The sequence below is a fragment of the Dermacentor andersoni genome, chromosome 4 (assembly GCF_023375885.2).
Source record: "Dermacentor andersoni chromosome 4, qqDerAnde1_hic_scaffold, whole genome shotgun sequence".
Taxonomy (NCBI): Eukaryota; Metazoa; Arthropoda; class Arachnida; order Ixodida; family Ixodidae; genus Dermacentor; species Dermacentor andersoni.
The window spans coordinates 202,468,700-202,488,841 of record NC_092817.1 but is presented as its reverse complement, the minus strand read 5'-3'; the positions used below and the strand labels follow the sequence as shown (position 1 = coordinate 202,488,841).

At 44.3% G+C, this 20,142-nt stretch overlaps 1 protein-coding gene across 5 annotated transcripts in view; it reads right to left on the bottom strand.

Annotated features, from left to right (window-relative positions):
* Window positions 1–743: 743 nt before the first annotated feature.
* trc (Serine/threonine-protein kinase tricornered) overlaps window positions 744–20,142 on the bottom strand; it is a 122,888-nt gene continuing 103,489 nt past the window's right edge. For all 5 annotated transcript variants that reach the window (XM_050185346.3, XM_050185343.3, XM_050185342.3 and 2 more), the window contains exons 6-10: window positions 17,629–17,731; window positions 15,852–15,913; window positions 12,554–12,671; window positions 8,366–8,677; window positions 744–6,856 (exon numbers count right to left, since the gene is read on the bottom strand). In XM_050185346.3, coding sequence (XP_050041303.1) covers window positions 6,723–6,856; window positions 8,366–8,677; window positions 12,554–12,671; window positions 15,852–15,913; window positions 17,629–17,731 — 729 coding nt within the window. In that variant the 3' untranslated portion in view covers window positions 744–6,722. The remainder of the gene's footprint in view (window positions 6,857–8,365; window positions 8,678–12,553; window positions 12,672–15,851; window positions 15,914–17,628; window positions 17,732–20,142) is intronic.

Here is a 20,142-nt window from a genome sequence, read left to right as displayed (position 1 = left end):
TGTGCTTCTTTTGGTTGTCAACATCTCCTTGGGAGGTCCAAGATCTTCTATCAAAACATTTCTGGAACATTTCCAGGAGATAAGTGGTTTGTTGGGCAGGAGGCTAGCAGATTGCACAGCGAGGCCGAATCAATTGACAACTCGAAGCACAGGGACGACTGATTTGCCTAACATCAATCAATGATTACCATATATTTACCAGACTCCTGACATTTGCTAAGAAAATTGTTCCGAGTAGCAACTTACCATCAGAGCTAGTGTCTTCACACGACATGGCGGCAGAACAAGTTTTTGGGTAAGATGGCGATGAATATGTCATTTCACATACTAAGCTGGCGGCAAGAGAATTTTGACATGCATTTTCAACATTCTGAAGAGCTGCACGTGTTGCAACAGGGCTATCTGGCGAGGCCTGCCACACCATCCCATTAGCGATTGCAAAGGAGTGGTTCAAGAAATGTGGAATATCAGATGTAGCCATATAAAGCTGTCCTAGATAGATGAAAACTTTCTGCTTTCCTTATTTAACCCACTGTATAAACAGCTCAATTCCACCGGTCCCATCAAGGTAAAAGTAACGGAAGTCGACTGTATTGTGAAAACAGTGCTAAAAATAATTCCTTTGTACTCTTGGGTTCTACAAAATACGAATGGTTGCAAAATATATCTGCAAGGCTCAACCACTCGAACAGCTTTGAAACAGGAAATATATTTTACTTGAAAGTAAGAATGAAACACATGACTCATTTGAGGATTCTTTATTGTTTTTTTTTTTATCCTAGATTGGAACACTATGCTGCAATTATAATGGCTTTTAAAAATCAACTATACTTGTCATTTAGAAGGCAACTGACATCATAGAAAGAAAAGTACAGAATTGCAACCAAAGAGTTGCAACCTAAGCAACAGAGACTTGCAGGAAAACATGGTATCCAGCAAACCAGTCGCACAAAATTGTGGTTTCGATGATAGAAAGCACAAGGAAAAAAAAAAAAAAGACATCTCCTAGAGGGTTGAGTACTGTACAAGGAGCTACAGACTGAAATAAAGAACAAGAGAGAAGCAAAAGACACATTTTACATATCATAGTTTAAAAATGGGGAACAAGGGAGACAATTTATGTGCTATGCAAAATTCTTAACACCAAAAAGAACAGTGCAGCTGAACTTTTCAGCCATGAGAAACAACTTGAACGCTAGAACGCGCTAAAACTCGCACAACTCGGCACAGCCAAAGGAAACATTTACACACTCAGACACCCAACGCTGTTCAATCTAGTGCACCTTAAAGTTCACAATGAACAATGCAGCAAGTACTGCATGCTGTGCAATCTAAAATACGATAAGACACATGGGTACGAAAACCCTACATCCAGCAGGACCCTGCTCAGCTATATAGTTTTACGACTTCACTGTGCAGAATCTAAGGAAACTTTTCTTTGCTTACAACAAGAGCATACTCCTGCATTTTCACCAGTGGCTTCAGATAGCTGGGAGTCACGAGTCTTCCAGCTGGACAGCTGAGTAACCGTAACAATGGCTAATGTTATGATTAACTTCATTGGCAATGCAAACTCAACAGGCACATTGGGCATCAATTTCCATGCCTCTTAAATGCTCTAAGAGTAAACCAGGCAGAAGCGAGCTAACCGGTTAAGCAGTAGTGTGCAACATTGTTCACTAAGAACATCTGGGTGCAGCAGGAAGCAGCATTAAACATATTAAAAACAACTGAAACAAACAAAAATATACGCGTATCTGCAAGGCATACCTAAACGTAATGTGCCAAATTCAAGTACACCGTCTGGAAGGAAAGAACGAAGAGTGAATCAGAAAAGTGGCCAACGAGAGGGCAATTAATAAATAATTCCACCACAGAGAAAAACACACATGGCGACCACAACCACCAAGCATTGCAGCCGAGAGACAAGAAAGGAAAAAAAAAGGAAGAACAAGAACATATGTACAGTTCTCTTACAGGTAGAGCGGCAGTCTTTCAACACTTCAAAACTTTGGTTAAGCGGAGGAATATTCGACAATGGCCAGGGCATCAGAATTCAAAACAGCTGCCAACCGCCAATCTTCCTTGGCCCAAACCTGGGAACTTCAAGACCTGTCTATTAAATGCACCCTGAAATGGACTGAGTGCCGTATAAATGAGATGGACCAGGTATACACAACTCCTCTTGCCTAAACTGCTCTCTTTTTTGTGACCCAATTTCGCAAAAAAGTAGGATTTTGTAGTGTATACAGTTTAATGCCAGCTTTGGTGCCTTACTTGCCTTCTTTCTCCATAATAAATTGCAAGTGTCACCTGCAGTGACCATATTCAAAACATTTTCCCTGCAATGGAGTAGTCGTGTCCTGTTGGCAGGGTGAAATACAGAGCATGCCATACTTTGGTGTTACAGAGCAAGATTTCTGCAAAAGCCTGCCTTTCTATTTATTTTTTGGCCTGCAGCCACTGTAAATAAGTGCACACTTTCAATTTATTCTGGATGAAGCAGATACATAGTGAATCCAATTATGGCGTTGCATTCACCATGAAATAGCACACCTCTGTTCCCATTTTGATCTCAAACAAGGCAATGGCTTAGCCAGAGCCGTGTGTACCTGTGTACTCTTACTTCTGCAGCATTCAGTACATTTCCAGCAAGCAGCTCTAACGAGACCCCCCCCCCCCGCTTCACAGCAGCGAACGGCAGCAACAGGCATTCTGCACTCTCTGAACAGCTAACAGCATTCAGAAGGATGACACAATTGATTACTACACAACTGCCGTTCAATTGTCAACGGAACATTACGGCAATCGAGGAAACTTGCATTATCAGATATTGGACCACTTGCCATTCACTGAGACTCAAGGCAGCAGCTTTGTTAAGGTGTTGATACTGCCACAAAAGCCTTCTCGGGGCACTTTTACAAGCCTAGGCCTATTACCCATTTCTGTTCACACAGCCAGTATGGCATAAAATTTTTTTTTTTTCTCTACACTGATAAATTAACAAAGCTCTCAATCATGCTGTAAGCTTGCACACATGCACTGCGCACATGAGTGATCATGTTCACATGCCTATAAGACAGTCTAGTAGTACTTTTCTTTTTCTTTTGACTATGAGCCTCGATACAAAAAGCAGCTCCTCAATGCTAGGCAGAATCTATCTTTTGCAAAGGCTAATGGCTACTAGTCTTCTAGGGAGCAGTTAAGTGGGAGATGGATGCCAGGAATGTGCTGCAGGTAAGCAGAGCTAAAAGTACAAGCCAATATGCCCACTTCCAGCATGAATACCTTAAACTGTGAATGTAGCAGGCCTATAAAGAAAACACAGAACAAGACAATATTTCAAGACTTGACAAAACAACAGCCAAGTTCACTGATTACCCTGCCAGCTTGCTTAAAAGTTTGAAAGAAATACCCAGTAAAATATCTCTAACAACAACACTGTGACCAAATGGCTGATGTGACTAAGTGCAGTTGCTCATAAATCTACTACATTGCTCCAAGGCTGCCAAATAAGGAATGCAACCATGCTAAGCTTTCCCTTGTTTAATAAGAATCCAGACAACCTTGTCTCTATATTTTGCAGAGCTCGTGAGGAAGCAGTTTAAGACTCGCTACAAGTTCCAGAGCACAGGCAAGAAATAGCTGGTTGAAACACCTTACAAGAACAACCTGCACAAGTTTTGGCTTTTTGACTTTTTCCTTTGTTGGTGCAGAAGTATTGCATATAGTAGTCCATTTCACACTATGTATGCATTACTGTGGAAGTTAGGACAACCTTTCACACCCCCACCGCTCGCAACAAAAGCTAGTGCACTAAATATGGCAAGCAGAACATATGAATCGATACGAAACCTGATTCAACATTACTGTGATTTGTTGCAGTTTTAATACATGGATATACTTTTAGGTGGAAAATGCAGTACTCTATCTAAACTTAGGCAGCTGTAATGTAAGGATTCTTTTTTAGCTCAATTCTATTCCTTGCTCATCATCCACGACTCACAATTAACCAATCCAGCAATAAAACTGAAGAAGCGACAGAAGGAAAAGAGCCAGAATTAAAGTTATTACATAATCCTGCCCTATCCACTATGAAATGCGTGCAGTGATACGTTTGTGCAACAGCACTTGCTGTGAGTTCACCTGGGCGCACTGCCTGCATTGGAAGCGCATACTGGAAGCAAAACAATATACATTTACATTAGACACAATTGGAGTATCTCTATTTATGATATTTATGTGAGGAAAGTTCATGGGAGGCCTCGCTGACCAAAACCAGTTCATCAGAATATGTCCGGAGTGGCAGACTGAGACGAGTGCAGCACTTGCATTGCTTCCACAGAATTGCTTGCCAAGTATGAAATGGGGCGCAGTGCTGCAAGATATGATGAGTCATTACGCTTTAGAACATGCCCCATACTTTGCATTTGAAATCACAGCAAAACTCACCAAGTAGAGCTGTCAGTGAGCAAGAAAGAATGTTTAGAAATGCCTGATAAAGGCCGAAGTTGGACAGTTTGACAATGTGTTTTAAACAACATCTGTTGCAATAAAAAGCTGCATGATAACAACACAATGGGCACAAACCTGCAATGTAATTTCACTTGCGTTTCAACAAAGTGAAAAAAGAAAACTACATGCCTATGATGTGTAAAATTTTGGAAGGCAAAACGTCACTTGCAATGCCATGAGAAATAAATGCCACAATGCATGCAATTACTACGAGCCTTGATGCCTTTGCAATTGAAGCTGCGAAAAGCAGGTTTCTCAAACTACAGATTTGGGCCTCTGCTTGTGAAATATGTAGGTTTAAAGTACTCTTCCCAAGTTCACTCTGGAAACCAGTTCACCAGCAGAGAGAGCCCTGACCACAAAAGCACTGTGCCAATGGCAGAAAAAGCCAAGTGCAGACTGACTGCCACTTGCCACTGCTTACGCGTATCCTGCGCAACCAATAAGCAGCCATACAAAAACTTTGACAAAAACTGCAATGACTACATAGCAAAGGAGCCCCCATCACTTGTAATGATAATGGCCCTTTGGATGAAACACTAGCTGTGGGCAGCTTAGCAAGGTGCACAAAATTATGTGTACTTTTGTCGCAATTTGAAAAATGCAAGAGTGTACAATGGATATTATTTTGGGTAGGCACAATGCATAATAAGCAATGCTGAATCTAACCAGCTATGTCTTTCCCGAACACTTGCAAGCTTCCATACCACTTCACAAAATCAGGCCAAGTGCCATTGGAGCTACACAAATTGTTTTAGTGAATAACCTCTTCAACATAACTGCTAGTTTTCTCCCCTCTTGCTAACACCTGGAAAGCCATTGAGTGCCCTTAGCTAAGCTGATGCAGGTGACTGAATCCCACTTTGGACTAAATTGCACTTGTACACAAAATATGGTGCAAGAATCTGTTGCCTCACTAGTGGCTGGTTACTAATTCAACTCGAAGGACAAATGCTAGCTGACAGTGACAATACCTGACAAATACCTGACAGCACCGGTGAGTGTCTCGGCTGAAAAAGGAAAGCTGAGAGATGGCAAGACATGCTGCTACTGTGATGATACTGTCACCACCACTGACAATTTGCAATCTTTGCTATTGAATAAAGGTTGGCAGCAGACTACAACAAAGCACTCGGCAAAAAATGTGACCCTAATGCTGAGCTGAAGTTCGTCGCCACCTTACATTCCACATTATCCGAGTACACTGTCCTGCAAGCAACTGCTCTCCAACTGAGCAAGTGGAAAGCCACAAATTCCAATCGGTCTGCTCCAATCACGAGGCTGTTGTAACCGTTAGCACTTACCATGACAGCTTATTGCACTTCATAATGGGCACAGCATGTGCGCTTTGGCAGTGCACGCATGGAACGCCTGCCAGGTAAAATTGGTGAAATCCACAGGTCCAGCAGCTGTCTTGCACTGCTGACCTGCTACTGCTTGCTTATTACTACAACAGCAGGGCATATGCAGAAGTGAACAGAAATGAACCACTGGTAACACTAACAGCTCACTCCAGAAACCGCTGGCACTTACTACTAGCATCCACAACACTGCCCCTAGCAATGTTCAAAATGAAGACGAATGCACAAGCGCGTGTTCTGCATTCTAGCCAAGTCAGGAGATCGTGTACTTCTGCCACATCTGTACCCATGCCAGAATGCAGAATGGCCCTACAATGACTCACTGCATCCTATCTCAGCCCTTTCCTATTCAGAGTTCAAGATTTGTCGTCACTCTGTCTAATGTTACCACTATGCATTCCCTTCTACTTAGCCTTGCTTACTTGTGCCTCAAATCAGCTATTGAAACCTGCAACATCGGGCCGTGCCAGTGCAGCAGACAACCTGCAGCCTATCTCCCCACACGTCTTCGGAAGTCTCTTAACACCAACCACCTTCCCAGACTGGACACACACGTACACAACCACTTGCACAAACATGCCCCATGTCACGCTGACCGACGCCTTCTCACAGGAAGTGCACGCACACATGGCACACACCCACGCACACACACAGTCCACGTCCCATCAAACTAGTCCTCCGGGGTAGAAGGATCGGGCAAAGGGTATCACCAGCATCGAGAAAAACGATGCAGCCGTGACGCACAAGCCGTAGAAACTTGCACGCCACAGAGTCCACGAGTTGTCGCACTGGGCGCCGAGTGTCCGTGCGCACTTTGCTTAATCTGTCGTCGTGCAGCCATGCCAGTCAGCACTTCTTTGGAGGCTTGACACCACGCTGCGTGAGCCCTTCGAAGCGCTTGAAGGTGTAGTTGATGAAGACCCAGTCCTTGTAGCCAGCCTCTGCGTGCTCCTTGCTCGGCGTCACAGGAGGGGCACAGGCTGCACAAAGAGGTGACGACAGTGCTCGTTACGACAGAGCGGTAGTCAGCGGTAGTCACCCTCCATTTGTCCTGTTCCTCTCCAGAAGGTGGCCTATAAGCTAATTATTGGCTAAAGATTATCGTAAGCCACCCAAAACCCCAAACAACGCTCATGCATGCATCACACAATCATTGAGCCTCAAGAGCCTTTAGAAAGGTATCAGACTACTAAGGCCTGCAGAGCACGAAGCCGTGATTCAAAGCTAAAATCCTTTCGGCGCCGATTCTTAGGAAAGTGATCGCCCAAGAATACCGCCCCATGACCCTTGGTGCAGCGAACTACAGTACCAAGCAATCCTGCATCAGTGATTGCTTTGAGTAGCCGTGCTACACACAAAATAAATGGGATATGCTAGTGTCACATATGTTTTTCTTTCTTTCCGTGGGTATCTTGTTCTTTTCATGTAATTATGTAATGTATTCTTTTACTTGATTCACGTATTGTTAAGCTGGTTCTTTTTCCTGTTATGCAATTTTGCTCTTTTGCCATGTACCTCCCACTCCTATCTAAGGCCTTCTGTGAAGACTGGCAGTAATTCTGAAATAAAATAAATAAAATAAAGATCAGCTTAATTCGACAATTTTTTGTGGTCTGGCAGACTCTGAATTAATGAGGTTTGACTACATTTGTTTTACATTTGTGTCATGATGCTTCAACAGCAAAGCATTAGTGACAACTGGACAATGTTTCCGTGATCCGCAATGCGCCAGACCTCAGAGGTCATAAACTACAAATGTTTGCTTGTGCGATAGACGATGCCACAGCCAAAATTTTATTGTCATTGTCATCATTTCCAGAAAAGCAAAGTGCAGCTGGTGCTGCGAGGATAATATAGATGCAGCACTGGGGTTGGTTGACATATGGTGTGCATTAGGTTATCTCACTCAAATCACGCCTTACTGCATTAGGTGAACTTTTATTTTGTGAACTTTTACAAGGCGTCACAACTGCTTGCAACAATGTTGGCGCTCTGCTTGTTTCTGTTATTCTAAAGGTCTAGCCCGGCAGCATATAACAGTGTTATCGTCGTCTTGCCTGCTAATACTAATGGAAGCATTTTAAGATACAAGAAAACTCCTTAGTGTAAGATATGTTACCATAAGTAAACATAATAGCACTTCCCTTGAATTATGCTTTGTGCAATGCAGAGGTACAAAAATGATACAGCGTGAATCTGTGGGCGGAACTTGTATTTAATTCTTAGGTTGGCCACCAAGTACAGGGTCGGTGTAACATAAAACGGTTCTGGTCTGTTTTTATTCCAAATCGGCCATTAGCCCTCCGTGATAGGCCAAAACGGCTTGGGCTCTACCGATATGGGTGTGGTGCCCGCCCACATGGGCTGGACCCAAACCATTCTGACCTATCGTGGAGGGCTAACGGCCGATTTGGAATAAAAACAGATTGAAATAGTTTGATGTTACACCGGCCCAGAAATAAATGCATGAAGTGTGAGATGCAACTCACGGATCTTGAGGTCAACGTCAGGGAACTCGTCGAAGTTGGAGGTGTCATCGATGCTCTTGACCTCCATGGGGATGGCTGCGGGTCGCTCGCGGATGTGCTCCCAGTCAACGCCACGGAAGAAGGCCTGCGCCTGGATCTGCGCCAAGCCACTGTGGGCACCTACGCGGCGCTCAGCCTCCGAGCAGAAGCCCTGGATGAGGGCCCGCGCATCCTCCGAGATCGGCACCTCAGCCGGGAACACCAGCGTCTCGCGCCACGACATCACCTTGCGGTACGTCTCCTGGGGGGTCTCGGAGCAGAAGGGTGGGTAGCCTGCGCAATAGAGGGCGAGGCAGTGAAACTCGAGACAAGAGTGAAAGAAACGAAATGCTGCACAGCAAGCACCAGCCACCCAGACACACACCTTGCAATAATCACAAAATGGGAACGCCCCACCTTTAAAATTCATCTGTTGTGTAAGTACTTACAGTTCAACCTTGTTGAACAAAGTCGCACCCAACACGAAAATAATGAGCACCTTTGTTATCTCGAATATTAGTCATGAGCATACACAGTAGAACCTTCGTCACTACATTCCCGTTACGTACGTTTTCCTGGCACCAACGTTCACTATAGAGAACACAAAAAATGAGCCAATAGAGCTATGCTAATTTTTTTTCGGTTCATACGTTGCCGAAAAACACATTTCTTGGCACCAACGTTCAGTACATCGCCAAACTGCGTTTGTATGATACATCTTCCGGCCGCTAGATCCCACGTAAATAAGAAAATGCGCTAGGTGCGTGCGATCAAGAACAGTATACAGCTGCCTACTGCGGCAGCTTCACTGCAATGCTCGCCCACCTGTGTCACGTGAAAACACCGGCGCACACTCAGTTTCTCATTTCGGCACCAGCATATGTTCTCCGGGGTCGTCGCACGCGGCATTGACAACTACCACCGCCAATCCTCTTGCGATAAGCACCTTTGCCTATCTGTTTCACGGCACTTGGTGCCGTCGAAAGCGTAGTGCACATTTTATTAGGCGATAATCCATATGCACCGCCGTTCCCTGCTGCAGACTGCGATCACATGCATTCTGCAGTGGCTAGATCAGATGTGAACAAGAAAAGGCGAGAGGCGTGCGCGATCGAGAACAGTATATAGCCGCCTGTCTCATGTGAGAACGGGGTACCAGCAAATCTCCACCCGGGTCATCGCATGCCGAATTCACAGCTATCGCCACCAAACCTATTGCCATTGGTAGAGTACTGCATGCTTTTAGTAGGTAACAATCCAAACGTGCTGCCGTTCCCTACTGCAGGTGGCACGATGTGGGCATCACATTTCGCTTTGGCGACCTCCAGCGTCACCCACCAGCTCAATGTTGTTTCGGTTTTCCGTCGCCCTCTTAAATTAATGCGCTATAGGGAAACAACAAAACGTGTCCCGGGCCACTGGAGTACCACCGGCTTGATGCTCGTCGGCTTCTCGTGCTGCAACGATCCACGTGACACTTCGCATTACGTAGATGTCACATTTTTTTAGTAACTTGTTATCATACGTTTTCCCAGTTAGTACGTTTTTTCTCGCAGTTTTTTTTTTTTTTTTTACTTGTGAACGAGGTTCTACTGTATTTGTTACACCTTATATTGGCAAGAAACATTTCAGATTTACTCAACTATACTTGATAATTCATTATGTCCATGTTCGTTAAATTGAGATTCAGCTAATTTTGCTTGACACAACTGGCATTATCGTCTATCAATTCGTATATACTTTATGGAATTGCTACAATGATTTCTCAGATTGTTTTGTTTTATATCTTACGTGCAAATGGTTGCTTGTGTTGCATTAGATATATATACACCCTTCATCCTTTTTGCCTTGCTATGTTCCAGATTCACTATTTTTCTGCCTTCTTGCGATGACTGCACTCAATTTAATTACTGTTTGAGTACCCACAAAGAGTATTTTCCCAAAGTAAGGGGAAGAAGGAGAACGGGTGCTTTTTCAAGCATGTGACTGACTTGTCAGCAACAAAATGTCACAGGTGCCATTACAGCAAGTTCGTGGGGGAACTTGCAAGTTCGTGCGTCACGACAAATCTCCAGATTTCAAAAAGGAGTAATTTGGCCAATCAAAGAGACTTCATTTCATGCACATGCAAGGGAGTATGTGTTCCCTAAAATACAATGTTATCATGGCTGTTTACATGTACAATTACAAACTGATACAGTGCAATGTAAACGCAATTTACACGGCAAACTGGATTTATTTTTCAACCATAATGTAATTATTTCAGACTGTAATTACACTACTGCTTAGATTTAAATCCAAACTAGTGTGTAAGAATTAGGGGTGGGCGAATATCAAATTTTAAGTTCCTAAGCGCACTTGAATAACCAAAACCAAGTGCAAACCAAAACGAATATTTTTCGAACATGAATACTATTGGTTTTGCAAAAATACAACTTTTTTCACAACCCAAGGCACTAAAAAAATTAAAGTTTTTTGAACAGTGAACAACGCACAGGAAAGTGATGCTTTGTCGTCCACAAATCTATCTAGTACAACACTTCTGTTTCACGGTGTCACAACTGCAGTTATTCAATGCTGTCATGAAGAAGGGATAGCTGTTCGACATGTTCGGGGAGCAGCGACACCCTCCTGCATGTCACAATTCCTTCAGGTACTCAAGAGAGCTGCTCAGACACACTAGTGTCTGCTATCGGCAGGTATCTCCTCACAAGACGAGTGGACACCATGCTTACACCACCACTCACATAGATATTATTTTTGACCCAAAATTTCCTCATGCACGTGTACATTTGAACCCATGCTTGTGGCAGTGAAAAGTTCTTCCACAAGCGGGCAAAAATTACTGTTGCCTGATGAGCTTATCAAAGTCTCTGCACAGTGCTGACGTGGAAGGAGCCTTTTCAGAAGCTTTCATTGCTCAGGGCATATCTGGGTTCTGTGGTGCTGAAATTTTTCTTGCTTCCTCTAAAGCCAGATCTTTAGTCCACTTTGCAGATGGTACTCAACTACGTAAGAATGAGGGTCAAAAAGCACTGCCAAGTTGGCCACTTGGTCAAATTTGTAGTTTGGAAACTGTGTATTTTAGGCACTTAGCCAGATTAATAGCAGGCACTGAGGCTTCCACCTCGTGGCTGTTGTTGTCCAGATGCACGAATAGGCAGCACAGTGTGGGTACTTGAGCTGATAGTGTCTGGTAGCCATGTGCATCAGCAGCAGCCCTTCATACTTTTGATATGTTTCACTGCACGGCAATTATGCTTCACAGCCACGAGTGCATTTCGCATTAACACGTCACGATATGCATCATTGCAAAGTGCACACATTGCACGTGAGACCTCAACTCCACAACCCTTTCAGTTCATCAGTTAGGAACGTTGTTCACACGCAAACTTTCCCTGTTCCTACCAGTACACGCACATACCATATTCTGCTATATGCATCTGCAGTATTTGCCTGCTAATTGCCCGCAAAACCCACTTCACGCACACTGCCATTAATGTAGCCTATGCGCAGGACCTTGCACCAAATCAAAATGTATTCCATCCACGGCTACAAACATAGTATATCAAGACTGAGCTTTCCATGACAGCATTTCCGCACGACACCCTCACCTGCTAGGCCTAACCTGCACCGTCTCATCGGGAGTCAGTGGCGAAAGTTGCGGTTGGGTCTAGAGTGAATGAAATGCTTCACAGTGACCGTACGGCACTTGGAAAAACAGAGAAGCCACCTCGCTAATCCAAGCGGGGGAACATTCTGGTCGTATGCTTTTATTCTTAAGAATCAAAGCATACGACCAGAATGTACACATGCGGCTGCTTGATCTACATATTTTGCACATACAGGCCTCTGAAGAATGTTGTTTTGGTTATAGTGCGGTAATTCTTATACAGCTTAGACAACTTATAACATAGCTGCGTAGAGTGCAGAACCAGCTATAGCATGGCCTTTTTTCACTGCCATTTACCACCCCATAGAACACCAAGTACACGCATGCCACTTATAGCGTAACCGCACGAGACAAAATAGCAGTTATAATGCGGCTTCCGTGGGAAAATCCCACAGACAAGCGTGGTAGTGAGCGCACTTCTCAACAAGGTGGGCAGTTCCTTGATGCCTTCTTCGATTCCAGTTGACCTGCGAGCGCAAAGGCCATGAGTGACCTACCTATGAGCATCTCGTACATGATGACGCCTAGGGACCACCAATCGCAGGAGCTGCTGTAGCCCGTCTGCAGGAACACCTCAGGTGCAATGTAGTCAGGGGTGCCCACTGTGGAGTATGCCTGCAATGCCCCATATCAATGTTGCTGCCATTGCCACTACATACACCTCTGCGCACGGAAGCACCTATCATGGAGGCCAGAAGGTGGCCTTCACTGGTGCCACGCCGACCCGGCGAGACCTACAAACTGACGCCGGTCACCGCGACCGCCCCACTTTCAAGATAAAATTTGATTTCTTTCAGAGTGCTGCTGCGCAAGGTTCCTTGTTCTTGCACATAAGAAAAGCTTGCATATTGGGTGTGCCAGCACACACTTTCAAAAATTCTTTAAAACTGCCTGTGGCAGATAGCACAATTCTAGTCCACGAGCTGGTGTACTCGAAGATGCATTGAAGCACAAAAGTAACTGGAATGCCAATGCATGTCTCCGCAAAGTTCAAGAACAAATTTTTCAAAACTGGTGTCATCCTGAGAACTCATTCCAGGTGGGTCCACCACCTTGCGAACTCCCCCCCGACTGGATGGTAAATTGCAATAGTGCCATAAGGTAATAAGTTACCTTACATAATTTTTGATAAAGAGTTGTTAATGCGTATCAATTTGTCGTACAAGTAATGTCCACCTCTTCGAGTGGACCAGCTTATTGACTAGAATTTTGCTATCTGCCACAGGCAATTTAAAAAATTTTTTGAAAGTGTTTGCTAAAACATTCGGTATGTGCAACATGCACTAAGAAAAATATTTGAACAACACTGCGTGTTATACACTGAGAAACACGGAACTTTTATCATGCCAATACAATAGCTGACTGATTTTTCAGACTCCAAGTATTCAGACTTGATGGATATTTTGGACTATATAAATGCACTGTCAAGGTTCCCATAAAGCTAATGCATTTTCGTGACCAATTTTTTTGACGAATTTAGGCCCCAAAGTTTGATTTTCTGGACTAAATCGTTCATTCTGAGGCACGCTACCTTATCTTGGAGGCTGCATGTTGGATTTTCCACAGGCTTGGCTTCCCGTGGTCCGCTCTATAGCCTCCAAGGTTGCGAGGCGCATGCTATCAATAGAGATTGCGATCCATCCTTTCGTCTCGGAGGCCATGCCTGCTCTTCCTTAGCTGACAAAACACTCTAGGGAACGGCACTTTTCTTTTTTTAGTCAGCACCATCATAATCACGTAACATGTGATCAGTTTTTGTTTTTTTTATTATTCTTATTATTTTGTTTTTAAGTTTTGCTTGCTATTGCTGTGTCTTGGAGATGCTGGCACATTTGTGTGTGTGTGTGTGTGTGTGTACGTGCGTGCGTGCGTGCGTGCGTGTGTGCAGCTTCACTTTGTGAGATCGGTGCCACCTCCTTTGTCTTGTGAAGAGCCAAGTGGTGTCAAGTAATGTCGCTCGTTTCTTCAATCTCCATGGCGATATCCACCAACAGAAATTGCCAACGCAGTGACGCTCGTGTCGACTGTATATGGAGACGACACCACTCTTGCACAAATACAAGCAAATCTGATCGCTGCCAAGCATAGTATGAGGCAGGGCATCATTAGAGATTTTTTTTAAGCCAGTCTAAGCCTAACAAATTTGATATTTTTGGGTGAACGAGTTTTTAGGCCTGTTCGATTTTTCGGCCTATTTTTCGGTCCCCGCAAGGTCCAGAAAATTGATTGGCAACTGTACAATAAATGTCTCTTCTCACACCTTTCTTTTGGTTTTATTGCTGCTTCATTTATTGTTTTATGTCCTCGATATTGAAACGGGCAGAGGTATAAGGTTAAATGGGACCATGTTTACTCTGCAGAAGATATGGCCAATACAACCAGTATGGCCGAACGTTAGGTTAGCCCCACTACGTCGTCTCTTTCGTCTTGTTGGTGATCGTCGTCTTTGTCCCTCTCATGGCACCGTGACAATATTTTGGTAGCGTCCTGTATATTTTGGGTGCACCAGGCTATTGAATTTTGTAGATAATATTTATTAAGAGGAACTTCTGAAAAGACGAACAGCCTTCTTGCTAGCCTACCGCATACTACAGGTAAGTCTTAGTCAGCCCTGAGGAGAAGCTTAAAGAACCCCTCACCAGGCCCCACAGCAAATTTTGGTTATACACTGAAAGTTGTTCTGTGTCCTCTAGGGAGCGTTCTGCCGCAAAAATTTTTCAAATCAGCTCATTAATAGCCGAGATATAAAGATTTTAGTGCCGCGAAGTCATGATTTCAGGAAGCGAGCTCCACTGCCAAGCAAGACATTCTCTCCACTTGCCCTGTCTAGCCTGTGCAAGTGAAATACCAGACCTCAAAGATTGCGGGGTGCATACGTCACGAGCACTGCCTTTCCTTTTTTTTTTTCGCTGCGCACTTGTGCAACTTCCGTTCATGGTGTCGTGGGTGAGCTATTCTGATTGTCTGGTTTTGCGCAGCGCACGATTTTGTGCGCTGTGCACAAGGACACATGACTAGTGGTATAATTCAGTGCTACACGAATACCGAGGCAGAACAAGCAGATTGCAGAGCATGATCACGTATTGGAACACAGTAGAAAATGGCATAGTTTTGGTGTCTGCGCACATGACCGCACAACGTGGGAACAAGCAGACAAAGCGGAAGTACATCTCTCTTGCTTCGGTACAAAGTAAAACAAAAAACACGCAGACATTCCATTTGTGTGTTCTATTATTTCTCTAAACTTCAATTCGTCAATTAAAGCAACAGATCACGCAAATAACAGATGTTGCCTTGAATAATGCTCGAAGTCACGTGTCACCTCAAGCGACGTCACACTGGGGAAGCAAGTAAGTCACCGCTTGGCTTGGAGCGCAGTCGCCGCGAGGGAAAAAGAAAACGGCGTTAGGATTGAAATTTCAGACCTTTCTGTGGCGCATAACGATGTAACACTTTGCAGACACGATCGCTAGCGCGCATTGTGTGCTTTGTGCTTGTCAGCTCAATATGGCCAGACCTGGTGAGGGGCCCTTTAAGGATGCCATGCTTTCAATGCTATCCAGGATTGCTTACATATGCAAAGTGACAGGTAAGTTTGCTGATGCATTTGTCTTTCATTACTGTGGAACCATGGTGCCTGTCAACAGAATGGAAGGTGATTTTGTCAGAATGCAATGTTGGCTACCTTAATGCTTGACTACCTGCAATTACACAAATTTCTGTTAAAACATGCGCCCTGCTTTCCTGGCAACACAGCGAGACACAGCCTGGCCCCGAGGCAACACACAAACCTACCAGTTGCCGTCGGTTCTTCTTCCAACTCTCAGCTCGCCGTTTGGAGTCCATCGGGTTTGATGCTGAAAACAGAGTCAACAACGAAGCACATTTGAGAACTGGACTTGCATGTTTGCTCGGAGCAATTCCAGTGCACATAAGCTACATCACAAACAAACCAAGCATTAGAAATATCTGAATAAAAGCAAATGAATCCTCTCTTGTTCTTACACTGCACAGCAGGGGTGCCAGCCAGGCCTTAACTTCTAGCCAGTTGTTGCAATTTTGTGACATACCGTTTCTGTGCTCAAAATGCGAATAAGACACTCGAGCAACAGAAAGCTGAATCCCGATATCACGTGTAGGTGTACAACAAAACTCTGCCCGACGTCACCATCCGTCTCTTTCAAGCCAACACTCCCAATACCATTTCGAGCAAAGCCCAGAACTCGAGAAATTCGTGCAGCTGTAGCCATAGCACAAACTGCGATCCTAATCTTTGTAGCACCAGCTGCCTTAAAGGCTGCCATAAGATGCAAGAGTGTTTGCCTTCAGAGGGAAAAGAGCTATAGTGAGAAATTGCTAGGCAGATTCAAAGGCATTCTTCTACAATGGATGCACATTTCAGTTTTTCGTAGCGAGTCCGCACGTACCCCAATTATGGATGTTCCACCCGCACTTATAAATACCTTTAAGTGCAACTAAAATGTGTCTATGCAGAAAATGAAATTATGGCTTAAGAGGTTAGTTAACAAATTGTTGCTGCCAAAAGACGAAGAGAGGAGGGAAACCGAAAGCAAGCATAGTCCTACAAAGTAAAATGAATCCATGCTAGAATTTGTTGCAATCCATGCTGCAAGGCAGCGCAAAGTGAGCATCGTGTTTCACTCTGGTGGCACCGTATTCTCACGTCGCTCACCAGCTCAGTTTTGTTTCCCCGTGCCATCTTAAAACTTCCTGCCAAAATGCCCCGTCCAAGGAAGCTGATGACCCAGGCAGAATTCTGGGAGCATAAACTTAAGCTTGCTGAAGCCATAAAAACAACACCCGTCTCGGGCCACTCAAGTCCCACCAGCAAGGTGCGGCGGCATCTCATGCTGCAACAATTAGCGTACTGCTTCGCATTATGTAGATGTTCAAGACTGTCGAGTGTGCTAAATTTTTTTTCGTGACTTTAGATTGCATGTTTTCCTGGTTAGCATGCATTTTTTTTTCTTTTCAAGAACGTATGAGCAAGGTTCTACTGTTAATACACTATGTTAACGTATGTTACTGGTAAAGTTTAACGTACATAACGTATTAGCCTACGTAAAGCAGGGTAATAAATAGTGTTGTCAAAGAGGCTCGCACCCATGGCTCCCACTTTGGTGCGAAGTGTGCTGATGACTGCACTCATGCTATCGTACATCACCAATAAGTGATGAATTAAACATTTTCTACCTCTCAACTTCGCTGAATCACAAGTTATGAGTGGCCTTAACACCCAATTTCTGAGATCATCCTACGATTCTAGTGTAAATAGGTCTTAACATAGAAATGCCCGGGGGCGCGCTGCCAATGAATTGTCTCGCTTGGCTTGGGCAGGTTTGACACAAGACACCAGGCGGTGCACTGTCCGCTAAAGCTTTCTTTACGTTTGCGCACTCCTATGTTAAACAAAGTATCTTCAAGGGAAGTACAGTGTAGCATCCCAAAAGGTGCTTGCATTTGGCATACCTAAGGCGGTTAACACTATTTCTAAGACTGTTTAATAAGCACCGATGTTTTCACACCAAAAACAGCTATGCAAGGCACTCACTGAAATCTGACGGCTTAGCCTGCGAAAGATCCCTGTAGAATTCTGTCCGGTGGGACTTCTTCAAACCCGTACACAGGCCAAAGTCCGAAAGCTTTATGTGCCCCTGAAATGCACACGAGAAAGGAGTAAGTAAACACAGCATCACGAACAGGACAAAGTCAACACCATTTCAAGAGCATCAAAATCCCAGCCGAGAGTGTGATGATCATTGTTCTAAATTAGACGCCCGCGTGGACCTTGCATGCACCCCAAAGCAGAGCAGTAAATTGTCCATCAGAGAATAGTGCCCCAAGGTAGCAGGAGCACATCAGCAAATAAATAAAAAAAAAAAAGGAAGTGAAATTTGAGGAAAAGAACCTGCCACCAAATAAGAGCGGAAACCATGGTTGAAAGGATGTTCCATATCTACCGCTACCACCATTAGTGGCACTAGCTAACACACCAAGGGCTAAATCTAGCACACACACACACACACAAATACTCAAAGTGTGCAAGAGGACAGCCACAACTGTAGTTCAAGTGGTAGAGCAACGCACATGTCATGCAGAGATTGCAGGTTCAACTCCCAACAGCAGTTGCTTGTCTTTTCCCCTTGCACTTCCCTTTGCCTTATCACTCCTACATATGAATCAAACACAATACTTTCTTATGTTTTCCTTGGCATCATTGTCTTTTGGCCCCTTCACTTCAATGAATGAGACTGAGTGGTTCCCCCAAATGCTTATTTAAGCATTAAATGTTGCTTTTTTTTTGTTATTAAAGAAATGCATCTTGAATGGTGTTCACAGAAACTGCTTGCACAACCATACCATTGAAGAACCCACTGCAGTTGCTGTGCAAAATACAAGTACAATAGCAGCTTTCTGTGAAAACTGAGCATTGGTAGGGACGCAAGACAGTTCTTGAATGTCACTGCACTTCCTCTTGTGGCAACCTCCGGATGACACCAATGCCAAGTTGCACCGAACGCACATGTTTGATACGCGTACACGACAGGAGGAGGCAGAAATGTGGAAACACTTCTCACAACTAACAAGCATTTAATAATGTACATACAAATGCAAAGAAAAACTAAAGCAAGGATCCACTCGGCCAGGCACTCAAGCACATGCATATGCATGCCCCTGCTCATTTATGCCAAAATCTTGTGTTGGCACTGGGAGTGAGCCACACCAGAGGTTGTTCGAGTTTATCATATCATGAATTTCACATCAGTTCCTTAGTAGCGAGAAGAAACTATCTGCTGGTAGTGCCTGTGACACATTATGATTGAGAGCATGGCAGCGCCTTAGCGGCCATGATGATGATGGCTGGTGAGCCTGAGGCTGAAGCTTGCAGGTACTGTAAGAGAGCACCCTGTAGCTTCTGCCTTATTTCTCTGTGGCTCAAATGCCTGACAATGTTTCTTTAGAGCAATTAACACACTGACTGCCAAAGCCAGTGAACCGCCGAGCGTAAGAACAGGGCTCACACTGCCAAGAAAAGAAGTATTGTCTGTTTAAAAACTAATTGTAGATTATGCAGAGGTGAATATAGGCTGGACAAGTTTAGAAAAGTTGCTAGTAGATGGCCACTTCATGAGTAGTTGGACTTTTTGTTTTTAGTTGATATTTGTAGAACGTTTGCATACACAGTGATGGAACAGCCATTTCACCTTTCGGTGCAGGTCTTGGCATAGGACAAAGAGCCACTTTGGCGCAGCAGCAAGCACTTATGGCGCAGAGTCCAATGCTCATGTGCTTACCACATAACACGCAAATTATAACTGACATAGTCAATATGTTGTGGAGTTGGGTTTGCGCAAGGTTTACCCTGCAGCACGGTCAGGAAAGGACACGACGCTCATCCACACTGTGACGCGCAAAGGGGCTACAGCCGGGTTCATCGATACGGCGAAGAAGCAGATCGTCAACAAACACGTGTTTGTTAACCCAGGATTCAACACAGTGCGTCAGTCATGGCTCGTGGGGAGAGCCTCACCGCAAGACCGATTAAGTACACGTGTCTGCATTGAACATGACATAATGCAATATACTCATGCCATGCCATGCACACTAGGAAATTTTCAAATAGGGTCCGCAAAGGTTTTGTGGCCAGGAAAAAAAATAACAATAAAAGAAAAATGTCAGCACCACTGCAACTGTGCGAGACGCTAATAACATTTTGCGTTTGCGTCGGCAACGCTATTTTGCCGAAACAGCACAGTGACCCAAACTCGACGCAATAGTTTTACATCATCGAACATGGCGGAACCCATCGAAGTGGCGGTTCTCACTGTGTACCACTTTCGAGCTCGTTTTCCAAATTACGTTCTTAACTATGCACCACGTGTGATTCTGATCACAGCAGCTATTTTGCAAAGCCCCGCTACCACCTATAAACATAGAAAAAACTTACCTTTAATCCTAGAATATGACATCCTCACTATACGAGAAGCTCTACGGATGGGCCTGTACTTCTTTCAATGACGATGATGTAGCGTGCTGTTGGTTTTGATTTCAGTTTTGCTAGCTG